The sequence below is a fragment of the Lissotriton helveticus genome, chromosome 10, assembly GCF_964261635.1.
Source record: "Lissotriton helveticus chromosome 10, aLisHel1.1, whole genome shotgun sequence".
NCBI classification, from domain to species: domain Eukaryota; kingdom Metazoa; phylum Chordata; class Amphibia; order Caudata; family Salamandridae; genus Lissotriton; species Lissotriton helveticus.
The window spans coordinates 35,456,161-35,475,812 of record NC_136071.1 but is presented as its reverse complement, the minus strand read 5'-3'; the positions used below and the strand labels follow the sequence as shown (position 1 = coordinate 35,475,812).

At 47.0% G+C, this 19,652-nt stretch overlaps 1 protein-coding gene across 1 annotated transcript in view; it reads left to right on the top strand.

Annotated features, from left to right (window-relative positions):
• PTPN18 (protein tyrosine phosphatase non-receptor type 18) overlaps positions 1-19,652 on the top strand; it is a 329,905-nt gene that overhangs the window by 276,017 nt on the left and 34,236 nt on the right. Inside the window, exon 13 of the mRNA XM_078664676.1 lies at positions 15,951-16,342. Within this exon, the coding sequence (XP_078520802.1) occupies positions 15,951-16,342 (392 nt within the window). The remainder of the gene's footprint in view (positions 1-15,950; positions 16,343-19,652) is intronic.

Here is a 19,652-nt window from a genome sequence, read left to right as displayed (position 1 = left end):
GTTTATGATCCTTTTCTATCTCAGCATATGCACTGGAACCGGTTCAGTGCCCTGGAAGAGGTGGACTGACTTGTACTAGAGGAAACCAGTACTTTACATCCCACAAAGAGATTAGAGGAGGAAGGGATTAGTGGGACAGGAATTCAAACTCAGAGTATCCCAGGATTTAGCGAGGGTAGGGGATCAGTATAAGGAATCTGAAAACTAAAAAAGGGGGAATAAAAATGATAGAGCAACTAGATCAGAAGATAACCCCCGTTCGAACTAGGCGGAACAGTGAAACTATACTTGAACCCCGTACCAATATAATAACCCCAGGGGGAGTCAAGGAAGTGCAGTCACCAAGGGAACCAAAAGGGTTTTCCATGGAGGATACCCAGGACAGTCTCCGAATTATATCCTGGAACATTGCAGGACTGGCAGCCAAATATGATTCCCAGGAATGGCGGAAATATATAAACAACTTCCAAATCATCTGCCTGCAGGAAACATGGGCTGTGGATCCAAATTTGTATAGCATAGAGGGGTATAAATGTTTTTCTGTCCCGGCCACAAAATCAACATCGGGGAGAGCGATCGGGGGATTAATAATGTACGTTGACCTCCTCATTCAAGGGACCTGGTTCAACCATAACTGGGACTCAAGAAATATACAAGCGGTAGGGTATCGCTTTAAAAAGGCTCAACCTCCTTTTTCTAAATTGGTATAATGCTGTAGGCACGATGGGAAAGGGGACCGTTGCAAAAGAACTGGACTCCCGCCTAGATAAGCAGGATCTACTAAATAAGACACCAAACCCCCCTAGTATAATACTTATGGGGGATTTTAATTGCCACCTGTGCGAGAACCTAAGACCATTGAATAAGGATTGGTCGCGATGTACCGTATCAAAAGGCCCATATTTTACACACACCAAGGAGGGATGGGACTTAGAGAAGCTAACAAAAAGATATAATCTGGCCCATACCATGGACCTGATAGAGCTAGGCAGAAACGGAGATCCTAATCCAACATGCAGAGGTTGCCACTTGTATATTGATTTTATTTTAGTTTCACCACTCATAAAGAGAAGTATTAGCAGCATGGCTATTGACACAAGTATTTTTAGCGACCACAATCCTTTGATCTTAGCATTAAAAGGTTTTAACTTTAAAAAACCCTCACACAGAACAGACATTATAGAAAAGGCAGTGGACCAGGGGAGGAGGATTAAGTGGGCCAAGATAGATGGAGATATATTCTACAAAAAATTAATAACAGAAGGGCAAAACGCTATAAATACATGCCTTGATCCCAGCGTGGGGGGAACAAAGGTGGTCAGGGCATTTGAAGAAATTGCACGCCATGTAGATAATCTTCTAAAGACCTCCAAAGACAGTAAAGTAGCTCTTACCCCGCGTTGGTTCGATCGAGACTGTATGAAGGCGCATAAAAATCTCAAACTCAGCCTCAAGTCTCGCCCCAGGGATAACCTCAAAATTGTACAGCATAGATTAGAATATAAAAAAGCCCTGAAATTCCGCAAAAAGAGCTTACAGATACAAGCGTGGGAGGATTTAAGGCGGCAGAAAGGAGAGATAGTTCTGGATTCTGGAAAGTTATTAATACACCATGTTTCCAGGACCCAGGAGTACCTAAAATAATAAATGCCATTTTACCGGAACAATGGCAGACCCACTTCCAGAGCCTCTATAACCATACAGAGCAATTAACCCAGGGAGAAGGACCAAGGTTAAATCCAACTACACATCTGGACTTTTCCCTGTCAGAAGTGGAACTGGCAATAGCAGGACTGAGCAAGAACAAAGCACCCGGCCCTGATGGCATACCCCCCGACCTTTACCTGCGTAATATAGATCTGTGGGCTCCACTGATTACGAGGGTTCTGAATGAGGCACTTTTCAAAAAGCCTTTTAAAAAAAATCTCTCAACCTTTTTTTATTTGCACCTTTCTAACCAGTCCTTGGTTCGAGGGCAGCTAAGGTATGCACCTATCCCTGTCAAATGTCTCCGTGCTGAGAGGGCGGAGTCCATTGCTGGGAATCTTTTGGGCGTAACTGCTCTGTGGTTGTTGCATTGTAATGTATTTATTTATTTATGCAGGGTCTTTTGCCAGATTGGAGAAACCTCTAAGCGTGACGGCAAATTTAAATGATGTGTTTATAAGTTGTCTTGGGAGGAAGTACACAGCTGTCCTAATATTCTGCCCCCTCATTTATTATGGACTTCTAATTTAGCCGAAGACGTGTAAGTGACAACCGTAGAGAGGTTACTGGCGCGAGATGTCACCACGTAGGTGCCCAGTGTTCTCCATCAACTCTGCAGAAGGTAAACTCAAGGTGATACGCTGCACCAAAGTGGCACATTTCCTGTGGTTAGCAGTTTAGGTGCCCATGTATGTGTGCGTCAGTTGACCATGACAAGCATACTTTGCATCATAAAATAATGTGATTTTTTTGTAGGAAACAATAAATCAAGTACACTTAATTCAGTGAAAAGGTAAAAATGTTCTTATTTTCAAGTGCCATCGTACTATCAGCGTTGGTATACACATGAGCCACGCACAGAGAATCACAAGTCTACAGGCACGTGCTGACTTACCGAATGCATAGGAAGATGAATGAGGCCTTGACTGACAAAAACACAACGAACTGTATTAGGGTACGTCGCTGCAAGCATTTTTAAGCTGAAATGCCCCGAATGAAACACCAATGACACTAAATTTGTACCGGCTAAGTTATTCTAAACGTGTGTTTTAATCTCCTGGGACCACGAAGGCCGTTCCCACAAAAAAACAAGGCAGCGCTGGAAGGAAGGGAAGGGAATGCAGCGCTCCTGAAACTGAAAGCACGGCTGGCCGGCCGTGAAAGCCTTTGATGCCGCAGGGGGTGGAGCGGCAAACTGAAAGCACGGCCGGCCGGCCGGCCTTGAAAGCCTTTGATGCCGCAGGGGGTGGAGCGGCACCAAGCTGGGCAACAGATGGCTGACAATTTGATGCTGTGCACGCGCATTTTAGGTCAATGCGCTTGCGCATTGACCTAAAAGCGCACGGGCACAGCTTCAAATCGCCAGTTAGTTAAAGTCTGTTTAAAGCCCTATATATCTCGCTCCCGCTCAATGCGCATGCGCATTGAGATAGGTCGCTCGACCTAAAAAGGGAAGTTCACTTATAAAATTGGGCCACACAAGATGGGACAGGTCAAGACTTTCTCATACCTTGGTGTACTGTTCGACAAACAATTAAACTTCACCCCCCTGACGGACAAACACGCAGCGAAACTGGTGGCGTCATCAGGGGCCATCATGGGATATGGGAGAAGACTTGGCAGATGGTCTCCAGAGCAAATGCTAAACCTGTATAGATCGGTATGCTGTGCTAAGGTTACCTACGGAGCAGAAGTGTGGGGGTTTTTAGATAAACAATTGCAGCAGATTCAGGTGGAAGAAAACAAATTCTTTAAAAGAATCTTGAAACTGCCGCAGAGTACCCCGGCCTATATCATCCATGAGGAAGTAGGGGAGCCCTACATTGAAGATCGTATTACAATTAGACCCCTTCTCGCTTGGATTAAAATCTGGATTAATCCTGAAGCGGAACTCACCAGACAAATCCTAAAAGACTGTTTGAAACGTGACAGAGGGGGCAGTATCCCATGGCTGAAGTATGTAAAGGACTCTTTTGAGGCAATTGGCTGCAAAAACTTTTTTCTGCACCGGAATTTTTAATCGGACAGAACAAAACAATGGTTAAATAACTTTTCTCAGAATGGACACTTACGACTAGGGCCAAGTTGGAAAGGTGTAAGCCTACTGTTTTATCTTATTGTCTATTAAAAAAGAAGCAGGGAATGGAACCATACCTTACTGTGATGCATAATGCTCTAGACCGATTCTATATGACTCGGTTCAGACTAAATATGCTACATCACCTACTTGCCGTTCCCTCTGGATTTACTCTAACATTGGAGGTGAAGGGTACCTGCGGCTGCGACGCTAGGTCTCCGCAGGATACCCTTCACTTTGTTCTGTTATGTCCCTTCTATTCTGTTCCCAGACGTAAGTTTTTAGTAGGAATCTTGAAAGAAACTAAACTCAGACAAGCAAAAATGGCTCTGAGGTTTCTTCAGGAAGCCTCAGATACTCACACGTTGTTTTGTACAATACGTTTTATCAGGGTGGCAATGCGGTTAAGGAACACCAGAGAAATAACTGAATTCAATGCATCTTGAAGAGAGACCCAAGTATAGAAATTTCCCCTTCTTCTCTGTAAATGAAATGAATTTTATCTCATTTTTAAACCTGTTTTTAAATGTATGTATTTTGTATGTACTTTTATGGTGTCTTTTTAAGTGCTGAATAAAGATTTAAAATTGAAAATTGAATGGCCTACGCACTCCATCTGCATGGGCAGAGGTGGAATCCTCCCTGTTTATAAGAAGGGCTGCCCACCGGACCCAGCTGACTATAGGCCTATCGGTCTCATCGATACCATGCAGAAGCTCTTTAGTAGAGTTATTCTCTCGAGGCTGCAAAACTGGCTAGATGACAACCAAATACTCTGCCCCTTGTAAGCAGGGTTCCATGCCGGCCCATCCACGATTGAGCAAGTGTTTAGGCTTCAGTTGATCTACTCAAAATCCATTACTTTGGAGAAGGGTGGGTTATATGTAGTGTTTGTGGATCTTAGATCCGCTTTTGACCTGGTTCCTAGAAACATTCTGTAGAATGTACGGGCGTTCCTATATATCTATGCTGAATCATTGAGAGGCCGCATGAACAGAATTTTGCCCAGGTTCGTTGTGGGTGGTTAGGAAACATTCCAGATCCCTTACACATGAGCAGATGTGTAAGACAGGGATGTGTCCTTGCCCCGACCCTTTTTATTCTGTATGTTAATGACTTGGTTGCCAACCTTCACACCTGTAACAATGATGCCCCTAAGCTGGCTAGCATGAGAGTTCCTGCCTTCATGTTCGCGGATGACACCCTTCTTTTATCCAGGTCACCGATTGGGATTCAGAAAACCTTGGATGCATTCGGCAATTTTTGTAAACCGAGACGGTTGGAAATCCTTATTGGTAAAACAAAATTTATGATTTTCAACCCATGTCATACCACTCGCTCTAAACCAACGCCGAATGCTACCCCGTTCGAACAGGTCCACCTATTTGAATATCTTGGCATGACTTTAGATGAGAACTTAGACTGGGCCTACCATATTTTGAAGCGTAGACTCAAATTGGAGCAGCATGTCTGGGGGGGGTTGTAGAAGATCCATCGGGGATCCTTCTCGAAACCAGTCTCCCCAGTTGTATTTCTATCAAGTAATAGGTACAGCCTGATTTAGTGCAGACCTTTGGGGGGCACAAGTCCACAAAAACATTAAAAATAGTGGAAAACCATTTTTTGCAGTCAGACCTACAATATATTGGAGGAAACTTTGGTCTACACCGTAATTGTCAAACTACTGTCGTGGGCTGGAAGAAATACCTAGTCACCCCAGGGCAGGCAATCTCCCCTGGATTAAATATGTAAGAGAGACCCTCTCTTGAGTAAGGGTTTTGTTAAAATGGGGGATGATACGGGGGTCAGGTCTGCTGACCAGCAAAATGGAGCTTGAAAGGCAGCTCTAGAGTTTTAAGTTAGATCTGATATCATCAGCCCAGGCCCTGAGTTCACTAACTAGCTCATTCATGTTGGTTAAGGATTCCTACTTTGCAGAATCATTTCTAGACAAGATCGTACCAAGCCTGGCTATGAAACTGTATGTACAATTCAGGCCTGGAACTTTATCACTCCGGTCTTTTACGTCGAAATGGGTGGATTCCGCTGGTCTGGAAGAGTTTGCCTGTCCCTCCTGCGGTTACACCAAGCCCATATACTTTTTTTCTGCCCAGTATATAGTAGGGTTAGGACTAAAGGGCTGAACCTTATCTGAAAAATCTAGGGGGTATATTATCAAGCACGGAATTAAAATTATCACCGCTGTTGGGCTTGATAATATGCCCTTGAGAATTCCAATAGAAGTCCATGTTGACACCAGAACATGGGCTTCTATGGGAATTCACAAAGGCATTATATCAAGCCCAATATCGCCGCTTTAGCGGCAGTTTTCTGCCACTAAAGCGGTGGTAATTTTTACTCCGTTTCTTGATAATATGCCCCTAGGTTTCACCCCGCATGCCACAGCATGTAGAGTTTTGCAACAGACATTAGTAAACCCCTTGCTTTTGCAGTCTCAGAGGACCTTCTAGCAGTGTGTGTGAGAAAGTGCCATCTTTCTTGCATGGCATGCCCCCACTCTTTTCTGAACTGCTGATGTGCTTTGACTGAGTGTGCCCTGGGCTCCTGCCAACCAGGTACCAAGGGCCTGTGTTCCTTCCCTAAAATTGTATTGAAACTAAAAACCAATTGGCATCTCTGGCCAACTATCAGCCCCTAGTAAATGGTACCCTAGGTACCCAGGGCATGGTGACCAGAGAAGACCCCTAAGGGACGCACCACTTGTTGTGCCACCCTTAGGGGCCCTGTACCCTGACACCCACACACTGCCTTTGCAGGCTGAGTGTTTAGGTGCAGAACTAAACAGAGTCGACATGGCACACATCTCTGTGTGCCATGCCCACAAACCCACTGTCCTGGCATACCTAAGTCACCCCTCTAGCTGGGTGCCATATGCCAGCGGTGTGGGCACAGGTGCATGAGCCCTGTGCCCCTACAGTACCCAGGGCCATTCCTGGGCACTGTAAGTGCAGTGCTGCCATCGAGTATATGGTGCTGGGAGGTCGTCATTACGAACTTCACAGCACCATAATGGCTGCACTGAAGACTGAGACGTTTGGTACCAAACTTCTCAGCACATTAAACCCGCACTGATGCCAGTGCAAGATTTAATGTAAAATGCACTACAGAGGGCATCTTAGAGATGCCCCCTGAAACCTAACCTACAATCCACGTCTTGTCTGAGAGGCTGCCAAGGCTGCCACACAGAAGACATGTTGCTGGACCCTGGGTGGAGAGCCCCCCGCTCTCCTGGGCCTGCAACAATGCATATCCTGGGCAAGGTGCTAGGTCTCCTCCCCCAGGATGGGCAGGGGGAAGCTTCAAAGGCCTGCTGCCTCTGTGAGCTTCTCCAGACCATTTGCTGTACCCAGCAACTGGCCCCCACCAGTCCTGACCCCCACTCTGGCATGAAGACTGGCGGGAAAACCTACTTCAGGAAGGGGGGGTGCCAGCCTGTGCCAACCCCACCCCTCAGGTGGGGGCGACAAGGTGAAGCACGACCCCGGGCCCTGGCCATCTTGAAGATGGGGAGCCCTGCCCAATCACAGCTAGGCTCCTGCCCTCATTCCACAGGAGAGAAGCAGGCTAGGGGGTGTACCCACCCAAGGACAGGGACATATTGGTCCCTGCCCTTGCCCTACCTGTAACGCCCTTAGGGGCTCCCTGAACCTTTCTTCCTCAGATCCCGATAAGAAAATAAGAAAAGATCAAGAAGAAGAAGACCCGCCGTGCAGTTGCTAACAGGACGACCCCAACTGATTTGGCCCCAGCCCTACCGGCCTGTTGATCCTGGAACCTGCTCCTGCCTAAACCCTGCGACTCCTGCGGACAGCAACCTTGGGACACCCGGAGGACCTGCCTGTCTTGCCCCTCTTAAAGACCGGGACTCCCATAGCAGAGGCTCTGCTCAAACATCCCTACCTCTGGTGCCAGCCAGGAAGCTCCAGACGAACCCACTCTGCACCCGCCGAGCCCGGCCCGTGCCAGAGTGATCCAAGACCACGAGGATGTCCCCCCAGCGACTGGGACCCGAAGTCCAGTGCCCAAAGACCCTCCTCGACGAACCAGACGACGCCTGCAGCCTCAGAACCGGGGACCCCCCCCAACCGCGACCAGCCGAGGGTAAGATTTCCTGATGCCCAAAGACACCCCTGCAACCGGCGTCCTGCGACACCCTGTGCCTTCCTTTGGGGTACCTGGAATGTGGCCTGAAAAATTACCAGTTCAGTTCAGAGATTCTTTATTTCGATTAATTTAAAATAATAAAAGAACATTCAATCATCAACATCCTAAAAACAGTGAAAAAGTTAAAAAATACGATTTACATTTCATTATCCCAGTCCCAGGTCACACTATTTACAATACAAAAGTAGAAAATTCATCAACCAAAAGGGTAGCTACAATTACAAGCCCACACTTTATTCTCTAAACCACCCTCCATCTATTTATGTGCGGGTTCTCCTTCTGTTCTCAATCCGCACAGCGGCCACTAAAAAACATGCTACACTGTACGTGACATGTGTGGTACTAACCATTTGTAAATAGAGTAGCGCCGGCCTTACTTGAACAAAGCCGGCTTTCCGCAATAATGGGTTTAGGTATTTCTTTCTTGGCTCTGAGTAGCGCTCACAGAACATCACACAGTGTAGAGTGTCCTGTGTGGAAAACATATCACAAGAACAGGGGGGTGAAGTTTCCAGTTTGGCCCAGACTGGGAAACTACCCAGGGAGAGATGTATCAGATTGAACCTGAATCTTACCAATAGGAAGCGGTGGAATGGCTTGTTGACATATGTTAAGTATGGCTCAATGGAGGGGGAGGTGGCAAGCAAATAATTATTTCTGACCACTGGTTTCCTCAGCTCCCGCTCTTCCCTTTCTAGTCCTAACAGATTCGAAAAATTTTGTTTGATCCACACTAGATCCTTTTTAACTATTCCCTCTGGTAAGGTATACAGTTCTGGTCGCCCAAGCCTAAAGTTCAAGTTCAAGTTCAAGTTCCAAAATTTGTATAGCGCACTACTCACCCAGAGGGTCTCAAGGCGCTTGAGGGAGGGAGGTGCTTTTTATTTATCGAATATCCAGGTTTTTGGTTGTTTTCTGAAGGAGAGGTGGTTCTGTGTAAGGCGGAGGTGGGTGGGGAGGGAATTCCAGGTTTTGGCCGCTAAGTAGGAGAATGATCTTCCCCCCATGGTGGATTTGTGGGTGCGCGGAATTGTGGCGAGGGCTTGGTTGGACGATCGTAGATGGCGGGAGGGGGTGTAGAAGGAAAGTCGTGTGTTGAGGCATTCGGGTCCTAGGTCGTAGCACGCCGCTCTAACATATTTTAGCCATGGGATCTTATTTGACTTTTCCAGGGCTAGGCAATCTTTTAGGATTTGATGGTTTAAAGTTATCTCCTCATTTAGCCACACTTTTGCCCAGAATAACAATGGAGCCATGTTAAGATGGTCTGATATGTACCCCATTCCTAATTCAGTATGTACATTGTAGGTCGGGCATGATTGGGGTAGTGACAAGAGTGATCTAAGGAATCTGTTTTCTGCAATTTGTATTATATTAGGAGCAGTATATCCCCATAATTCTGCCCCATAGGAGGCGATCGCCAGGCACTTGGTTTTATAGATTTTTAACATTGCCTCTATTGGTTTGGCCCCCAGCCTACTCGAGAAGCCCATGAGCGCTGCCGTCGATCTCGCGACCGCGTTGCTCTTCAGCTTCTGTTGGGGACCCCAATTACCCTTTTCATCGAAAAGTACCCCCAAGTAGGGGAAGACCGGAACCCTTGTTAAAACTACATTATTGCAGGTAAAAGTTTTAGTGTTTATTTTTCTTTTCCCAGCTCTAGCCACCATAACATGCGATTTTTTGGTATTCACCCTCAGATCAAGTGACTCCATGAAACCACCAAAATGGTCCAGAAGCCGCAGAAGTCCCATACCAGTACGGGCCAGTAGCACTGCGTCATCCGCGTACAGGAGGACTGGAATACCCAGTCCCCCTGCACGCGAAATGTCTAAAGTGGCCCCCCTCAAGGCCTCTTCCAGTGCGTTGATGTAAATGGTAAAAAGTAGGGGTGCCAGAATACACCCTTGTCTGACACCACTCCTTGATCTGAAATGCTCAGTACATCGTCCCTCCCTGTTGACCCTGACAGAAGCTGAAAGATCACGATGTAGGTCACTTAGGAAATTTACCAGTGGAAGCTCCACCCCTAAGTCTCTAAGCATTCCCCACAGTTTTGTACGGTTAACCAGGTCGAACGCGGACGCAAGGTCCATAAAACCCATGTACAATAATCCATCCCCGGCGACCGTGTACTTGCCTAACAAAAGATGTAAATTAAGGCATTGGTCCGCTGATTTCTAAAACCGTATTGTAGGTTAGAGGGCACCCCCCTGCCATTAAGCCAATCCCCCAATCTCCGTAGACTAACCCTGCCCAAGATTTTTACAGCCGAGTCGAGAAGCGAGATTGGCCTATATCAGGCGGGGTCCTCCCTGTCCCCTTTGTTAAAAATTGGAACTATAACCGCGGTGGCCCAAGAGGGTGGAACCCCTATTTGAGCTGCTGCATTGAAGACTTTTGTAAGGATATTTGCCCAAAAGGCTGGGTGGGCACTATATAAATCTGCAGGCACCCCATCGGGACCCGGGGCTTTATGTTTAGACATTTCCCTGATGGCCCTTTCCACTTCTGGAGTGTCAAAGGTGACGTGGTTTACATGTCGATCGCCCTCAGGTGTATCATCACCTCCCCCTGGGTGCTCCGTCCCATAGATCTTATTAAAGTGTTGGAGCCACCTTTGATCAGGAATTACACAATCCATCTCCTCATTTTCCTGTTCCGTGAACAGAGGGTGATTGATTGTGGCCCAGAACTTTTTACTGTCCCTTCGGACATCAATGGATTGAAGGTTGTCCCACGCCTCTTCTCTGATTTCCCGTTTGCGTCGTGCCATAGCTGTTTTATATTTTTTACGCAGGAATGCAATTTGTGCCCTATCCTTGGGTCTTTGTTTGAGTGCCACTAATAAAGCACTATGTGCCCTGGAACAATCTTTATCAAACCATTTGTATGCTTTCTTGTGGTTTACCTTACTATCGGCTTCTAGATCTGTTACAATCTGCTTACAAATAGCCGCATAGGCTCCCAGGGTCTCTACTCCCCCCGCCTTGCTGTTAAGACAGACTGCGAAATCTGGTTCCGCCTTCTTTAATAGGTCATCGAAGAACACTTCCGGAACAACCCTGTCCCATTTGATTCTTCTTCCTTGATCCTTTGTTATTAAGTTCCTCTTCCCCCCCCCCCCGTTGTTTATTATAGCAGGGGTTGTCCAAGGCCACCTCCAGCAGGACTGCATTATGGTCACTAAAAACTGCAGTCACTACTCCGTATTGGGTGGTTTTAGCCAGTAGTAAGGGAGATACGAAAATGTAATCAATAACAGAACCAGCCCCCCGCCCTATGAAGGTTGGTGGTCTCTCCTCTCCTGTATCAATAGTGGGTTCCGAGAGGTTCATGTTGGACAAGAAATCTTCAAGTGCCTCCCCCTGCCTAGTGTGCTCAAAGTGGGGCACTCCCCCATTCAAGAAACCAAAAGATTCTCCTAAATGACAGTTCCAGTTACAAGGATGTATATTAAAATCACCTAAAATAATGAAATCTGAAATATAATTACCCTTTGACTTGAAATCTGACACAAACTGATCCAATACACATATATGCTCATTATCCTGTGAGCCCTCAAATGAATTATAAAAGTGAATTAATAAATAACTTTTTTGGTCTGGGCCAGTCCATTCCACTGCCAGGATATTAGTCGAGTCAACATTTAATTTTTTAAAGACCCCTTTAAGGTTCAGTGAGAAAAGGAAGAGCAGGCCACCCTTTGCTCTCCCTATAGGCCCTGCCACTGCTGGGGTAACAAAGCTCACGAACCCATCTAAGCTAAAGCTACTAGCCGTGTCCCATGTTTCCTGCATGGCAATGACATTATATTGGCTTACAAAGTCCACCCAATTGTCGTCCATCCGTTTCGCTCTAACACCTGCCACATTCCAACTCAAGAATTTACAGACCACGGTGGAGCTAAAACCTCCCACCCCTGCATCCTGCCCCCTTGCGGTAGTGGATTGTCAATCATTAGCTTCCAATGATGAAAGGGGAGAGAAGCGGTTAGTTAGAACTACCTCTGCCTGTGTCTGTTGCTGTGTGGGGGGAATGTATGGCTTTACAACGCGATCTTTTACACCGCGTGCCGTTACAACGCGTTTTTTTCAACGCAAGTCGTTACCACGACTTGCGTTGGAGGGGTGCGGACTTAGGAATTTTTTAATTTACTATTCTAACACCAGCCTACGTACAGTAGGGAAGGTGTTGGATAGTAAATTAAAAAATTCCTTGTCCTGCAGCGCCCTCCAGCGCAAGTCGTGGTAACGACTTGCCTTGAAGAAACCGCGTTGTAACGGCACGCGGTGTAACAGCCACGTCGTAAAGGCTGTAAACCGTGTGGGGGTAGTAGGTATTATCTTAATTTCCTCTATTTCACCCCTCTGTGTCACTTCTCTTGCTGTACTTGAGTGTATGATATGTACAGGTAGATCTTGGGTCCTGTGTAGGTTATCTTGTTTGCTCCGTGCATACAATGGAATTGAATCCTGTACAAAGAAACTCCCCGGGGGATAGAAGTAACCCAAGGGGAGTGGCCTCAACCCCTTGTCTACCACCTCTGAGGCGTCCCAGAATAATCTATCTGCACAATCCCGTTTATTGAAGCTAACCACTACACAGTCCCCACCAATTCTTTTAGGCCTCCGCCCACCCAACTGACCCTTCTGGCCATAATAATGGAGCCTGTAATGTCTAGCCCTCCACTACTATACTGAGCGCACCAGTGTCTAGCCTGATTTATCAAGTCATGGGTGGATTCCTTAGCGTCCTGTGCTAGAGGAGGTACCCCTGTGAAAACAGCCACCAGAGGGGCAGCCTCCGGGGGTAACTCTAGGGTGTAGCCCGACTTGTTCGTGTGCCTATTTCTGATTACACTCTGTTTCCTACTGTCATGCCCAATATGAAGTTCCTCAGAACTACGGTTTCCCTCCTCTTTAGGGATAGTGGGCCCTGGACATCCTTTAAGATTTCCTACATCACATCCGTTACCAGAGTATTTCTCCACCAACCGGCTATTACCCTTAGCCTGATTCCCGCTGCCTGCTTGCGCCTGCACTGTGCACCCTCGCTGACCGCTATACTGATTTATAAATCGATCAATTTTGTCGCATCTAGTTAACAATCCTGCAACACATGTGTTTAAAGTGTCCACAATGTCTTTTGCGATAGCCTCTAGTGCGGGTTCCAGGCGGGAAATAAACAAATCTTCCACAAGCTTCTTAACCTCTTAAGTGCTGCGCCTATACCAACGGCCGACGGCACCACTACCTCGGGAATGCTGCCGTCGGCCGTTGGACGCTCCAACTGCACCTGCGCAATGGAACGTTCAGAACTGGAGCTGGACGTTCCAAAGCAGCTAAGGTGTTAAGATAGTCTCTAGATCCTCGATCTATGCCTTGGTTTGGATTTACGGTGTTTTTCCTTTTCGCCGTTTTATTTTCTGTTCTATGGTTAATAGTTCCTTGTTGTCCAGGTAGGCCCAAGCTTATACCCTCCTTGATCACGTCTGTTACCAGAGCTCCCGCCCCATCTGGCCGGACTAACAGAGGGTCCACTGCATCCTGGCCTTTTTTTATCACAATGATGGGCTCGAGTGGTATGTGGGGGGCCTGAGTGTTTGCTGAATCAATCGGTAAAGGGGTAGTATCCAGACCCAGTTCTTTTTCCGCGTTAGCGATTTCTTTTGATATAACCCCCACAGCAGATGTTAAATATGTGAGGATTGAATCATTTCTGCGCGCCACCTTTGCTTGATTGCCATCCGGCCCCCCCAAACATTGGTTTTTCCTGTTACCCATTGCAGGGGTCACGATGTCAGAGGATTAGCCCGACCCGTCCTCTTCTGTCCCCTGATGGCCACAGATGGCCCTCCCTCTGCCCGGGCTCAGCCCGCGCGCGTCTCGCGGCACGGGAGGAAGTGCTGGTGGTTATGCGCCTCCGGGCGGAAGTGGGTGGTAATGGAGTCCGTCGCCTCTACCCCTCTCCTCGGCCGCTGGTGTGCTGCGGCGGCGGGGGAGAGCGACGCTGCCCGTGGACCTCCTGCGGGGCGGTATGTCAAGGGGCTGTGTCCCAAAAGCAAATAGTCTCTTCTTTTTGGGGTACCTACCTCTGCTCCAAGATCCCAACTTACCTCTCGAAGTGGTGGTCGCACCTGAAGAGTCACCGTCCCTGCGCCTGCAGCCTTTGTTCCCTTTTCACCTTTCCCATTGAATAACATTGGGCCCCCGAAGGCTCAAAAGCACCCTTCAGCCAGCCGCCCGTGTGCCTCTGGCAGTGCACCCTGTGTCCTAACCTACTTCCCCATGTGCCCTGAGCAAGTGACCAGGAGCCCAGCTCCCACAGCCGTGTGGCCTGCTAGCCAGCAGCGACCAACCGAAGGCCCCCTGCCTCTCATTGGATAACATTGGGCCTAACTACCTCTGTACCCGGCTGCCCCTGTGCCGCTGAGGGTGAACCAACTATACATGCCTGACCCTGGGTGACCCCTGAGTCTATGCTCAGAACCTTAACTTCACCTGTAGAGTACTCGCCTGGAAATCGATACCTCACTTTTTTGCCATAGGAAAACATTGACTGGTTTGACTCGATAAATCTTCTGTGAAGTTTTGAAACTGAAATATTCCTATAAAATCAACCGAGTAACGAATTTTTAAATACTCACCTGGAATCAGGAGAGGAGCCAGTGATGTACCTTTCAGCCCAGTACTGACCTGCAAAAGTAATTTTAACCGTACTTACCCATAACTGAATTTTCTCCCATAGGAAACCATTGACTGCTTTTCTCTGAAAATTCTTCAAAGTGTCTACTTTTGAAAATAACAAATATTTCTTAAAATCGTACCAACTACTGAAACGTAATTGCTCACCTGTCTAGGGTAGAGTTCCCAGTGCTGGACCTAGGAGCCCAGTACTGGATTACAAAAGTAACGAGAACCTACTTTACCTGTGACTTGAATTTCCTGCCGTAGGATAACATTGCCAGTTTTTCATTGAAAAGTTTTTAAGTGTCAACTTTCAAAATACCTTTCTATTCCTTAAAAATCATTGCAATAATCAAAACGTTTTTACTAAACTGGTTTCAGCTTAGACCCCCAACACTGAATCTAGGATCCAGTCCTGGGATTACAAAAGTAATCTATAAAGCAATCAACTGCATTTATGTAGAAAAACCCATTGAGCACAAGGTTAAATTGTGTTTAGAATTGTGTTGCCTACTGCAACCCCTATACCTATTCTGTTTACAAAGTTTATTGCCTTTCTGCAAAGTATTCATCTGAGATCAATCATATTGAGAAAAGTATATTTTGATACCTGTTGGTTCTAAAAAAATAAAACAACTATATATTTTGATATAAAAACAATTGGCCTGGAGTTCAGTCCTTGAGTGTGTGAAACCTTTTGCTGACTGAGTGTGTACAACAAGTGCTTTACACTGTCCTCTGGTACTGCCTTACTGCTCGACCAAGCTACCACTTTAGAGAGTAAGGACACACCTGGCTTTAACCTCTGGGGTTTGTGGACTCTATACACACTGTACCTTATCTTGGTCCAGTATATATAGAGCCACTTTTTCAGAGCGGTTTACTACAAGGAAATTTCTTTCAGCTCCTTAGGGTAATGGTGCTGAGTGTTTTATATATTAACTAGCCCTTAAGTATTCTATCTATATTTATTGTAAAATTGATCTTACTATGTCCATCTTAAAATGTATATATAAGGCTAAGAATAATGTCTTAATGTTTTTTATTCGATGCGTTTAATATTTTATAATTGTGAGGAGTGTTATCTCAATTGTAATGATATATATTTGACATACTATGTTGTATCGCTGTCTCTTTTATTGCAAAATGCCGAAATGAAGAGTATTGCATTAAATCAATAATGGCGCAGCCCTGGTTGTATATAGACATGCTGTCACTGCTCTGTTATGCTAATCTATTCTTTTTCTCTTTCTTTCCCCGTGGGGCTCTGCCTTGCATGGCCGCCCCCCCAGAAGTACCTCAGTTCCCGCGGACCAGACCGCTCAGCCTGTGGGGGAGCGCGCCCCACGACTCAGCAAGGATATGAGTGAGACATACGCCGTAGTGAACAAGGCCCGCACTGCCCCTCCTCGTGTCGGCAGCTCCCCGGAAACCCGCAGACCGCCCCCGCCAGCCACTCACTACGACAACATAAGGCCGCTGAGTAGCCCCGGCGGGCCCAGCGCCGCGCCAGTGTACAGCACCGTCCGGCCCAAATCCAAGGTTTCCGCCAGCCCCACCCTTGAGGGGCAGACACTGAACGGCAGCTGGGCAGCCCCACCCAGCTACTCGCTAGCCGGAGCCCCCACTATCCAGGAGAAACCGCAGGAGAACAACTACGCCACCCTCTACATCCGGGGAGCAGGTAATGTGGGGCCTGGACGCAGGCGCCGGACAGCCAACATGGCCACCCTGTTTAAGCCCTGGTGCTGCCTTGTGACTCAAAGGGATTAGTGGGGGGCGCCACACAGGCTCCCAGGAGGAGGCTAGCCCCTCTGGAAACCTGCTGGCCCCGCGCACTAGGGGTTGCAATGAAACTGTGAAGTGGAGGAGCAGACCGGAAGCGGAAGTGGCGCAACAGGATAGGGCTGAAGACCTGTGTGCGGGTCTCACTTGTGAAATGAATGTGTCTGGAGTCCCTGCACTGGAGAAGCTGTGGGTGCACTCAGCATTGTGGGGGTTCAGTATTTGAGAGGTGGGAGAGTCCTGCTGGTCAGGACTGAGGTGCATTCATGGGTCCCAGCATTGGACTACTCCCAGGCCAGGGTAGAGATGTGTTGGCTGAGCTATATGGGCATAGCCAGGATTTCTGTGGCTCTGGCTTGGAGTGCACTGGTTGAGTTGTAGGGGGAGGGCACCCCAGTAGTGGTAAAGCAAGGGGGTGCTGCAGGTCAGTTTCCTTTCAAGAGCTTAATGTGGGATATTCTTCCTTGCAGAGTCAATGTCCTCTATTCCCAGTTCCAAAATTTGAAGACAGCGCCATCATGTGGTGGACACCAGAAGTTGTGCCAGAGACTCATGAAATGAGGCTGAAGTACAATGCACAGTCCCACTATTCATTCAACACACCTTGTATGTCCCTTGCTCCCCTCAACACTTGGGTCTAGTTTGTGGGTGTTCGGTTGCAGTTTTAACAGCTAGATTGCCCAGTTAAGTCGCTTTCCTTCCAACAGTATTAAACAGACTACCTTACTTCTGCAGTGATTAATTCCAGAGGCCTGTGTTCTAACAGTGCTTGAAAGCAAGTCAGATGTTACGCCTTAGTCTTGTACACAGTGTTCACTACCCTGGTCATTGTTATGCTCACGTCTCGATTAGCGCCCTCTGTTAATATTCTGCTCGCCTTATCTGGGTTCTATGAGCAACTGCTTGTTCACAGGGACACTTTTCCATGAATGCGTCTCTTTTCTCCTACTCACCTCGGGTGATATTGAGTATGTTACATCAGTAGATATTTAGGCAAAGAGGGCACCACAGGTACGCGCCCTCCACACAATGGAGTGAGGGCCTCCATCTCCAGGCCAACATATCCCAGAACTACAGCCATGAAACAACACTTCTCTGCTCCTGGTGTATTTGGTACTAGACACTGGTGACCGCTACACTCGTGGGGCTGCATCCCAATGCATGGGGCGTTCCAGTTCACACACTTCCCATGCAAGATCACACCTTGGGCTGCAGGGTTTGTGATATAATCCTAAATATCTTCCAGTGCTGCGGTCATGGAGAGAACCAGGCTTGATCTCCATCGACTGACATGTTTCGGATCAACTCCCATCAAAGGAGCTTCTTCAGGCTACTGGTTGCTGTACAGTTTGCCTCTCCTTCTACTCATTTCCATGGTTACTGACAAGTTCAAATGAGTATTACAGGACAAGGCAGAATAGTTTGGCAACTGGCCAGTTCAGGGTACAATTACTCCTCCCACCACCCACTTGCTCAGTTAATGGTATTCTGCCATTTGCCCACCGTCTGACAGTGATGATTTTTTGGGATAATTCTAAAGTGTTGTTGTAGCACTGACAGAGCTTGAAGGCGACAGAGTGTTTTAACAAGATATAAGTTTAGACAGGAATTATTCATATTACCATGTCAAAAGTAAAATGCACATTGATTTATGAACATAATCATATAATTAAACCCAATGCAAATTAAAAGAAAAGTATTGATAATATGCTTAAGCTTTACAGGTCCTCAGATCTCTTATACACCACGTCTCCTCTTTTTTATATTTTACTTTTTAAAGCACTGAATTCTTCTATCATCTCTCTCCTGAACTCTGAGAGTAGTGTTCCCTGTCGTCTCGATGAGGCCTCCTTTCACCCGCCTAACCCTGAGTTCTAAAGTCCTCACTCCCCCAACCTAGGCCCTTTTGCAATTATTGATGAGTTATTTGAAATTCTTTATTCATGTTATCCTGTTTCTCGTCTTGTTAGTCCACTTCTTTGATAATCAGTTCTTGTTTTCGTTCACTGTGGCAACAACTGTCCTTTGTTGACTTTTATGTGATACTCAAAGTTATTTGTCAAAGAGTGCTTTTTATTCTCATTTGGTTTGTTTATTGTGAAATACAAAGGCACAAAAAACGACTTCAGTCGGAGAGCTTGGATCTAAAAATCTACTAAAAAGGGTCAGCCGGGATCGCAGTACATAAAGATGAGAACCCCCACTATGGCGACTCACTTGCTCTTTGTCTGTTGTTAATCTGGTTTCCAGCTTCATGCCATACACTGCTGGCCCATTCTATAGCCCATTATGTTAGCGCTCTAGTTGTTTTATTACGGCCTTCATAGTCCCATCTATTCACACTTTTGCTCACCTGAGTTGGAGGGACATTGCAGACCTTCACCCATTTCTAATGCTCTCATTTGGCGAAGCAGCACACAAGTGGGTCCCATCATTCCCTAAGCGACTTGAACCCGACGCCTAGTGCTGCCTCATAGTTTGCGTCGCATCTGGGCACTACACCAGAGGACCTGTACCAGCACCAGCTCTGATCATTCAGGTAACTGTGGTGGCAGGGTTAGTCTCTGCACGGGACCGCGATTCACTGGTCACCCCTTTCTAATGTAAATTGATACTTGTATAGCGCACTACTCACCCGCAAGGGTCTCAAGGCGCTTGTATGAATACCGCTGTGGAACCCATCCTGGCTTTCCCTGTGAGGTGTCCACTCCTGGGCACCCCCAAGGTGGAGGCCAAGCATCCTTAGCGGTGTGGGGGCCGTTGTGGAGATTAAGCAAGCTATTGCCCAGAGTTGCAGAGTGGGACTCCATAATTGGAATAGGCACCGAGGCGAGAATTATCAGGTCCGTGGAATTTTGAGCCCAAGACCCGCCGAAATTGAACCCTGGTCCCGGGCTAGACCTCTGCATCAGGGTCTGCCGCTCTAACCATTGAGCCACACTTCTCTAATGATGCCTTCTCGTTTACCAAACATGCATTTAAACACAAACTTTTAAACTATTTTCTACTTTGTATAATACTCCACGTTTCAGTGTAGCTCGTAGTGAAAATATATGCGTGTTCGAGGCATATGGGCTGCAGATGGTACATTTATGAATAGATCGCCGTCTGGTGTTGGGCTCGGATGATTGCACTTTGTTTTTCTTCTGGAGAAGTCTTTGTCGTCATAGGTGACTCCTCCTCTCGGTGTTAGTGCGCATGGGCATCGG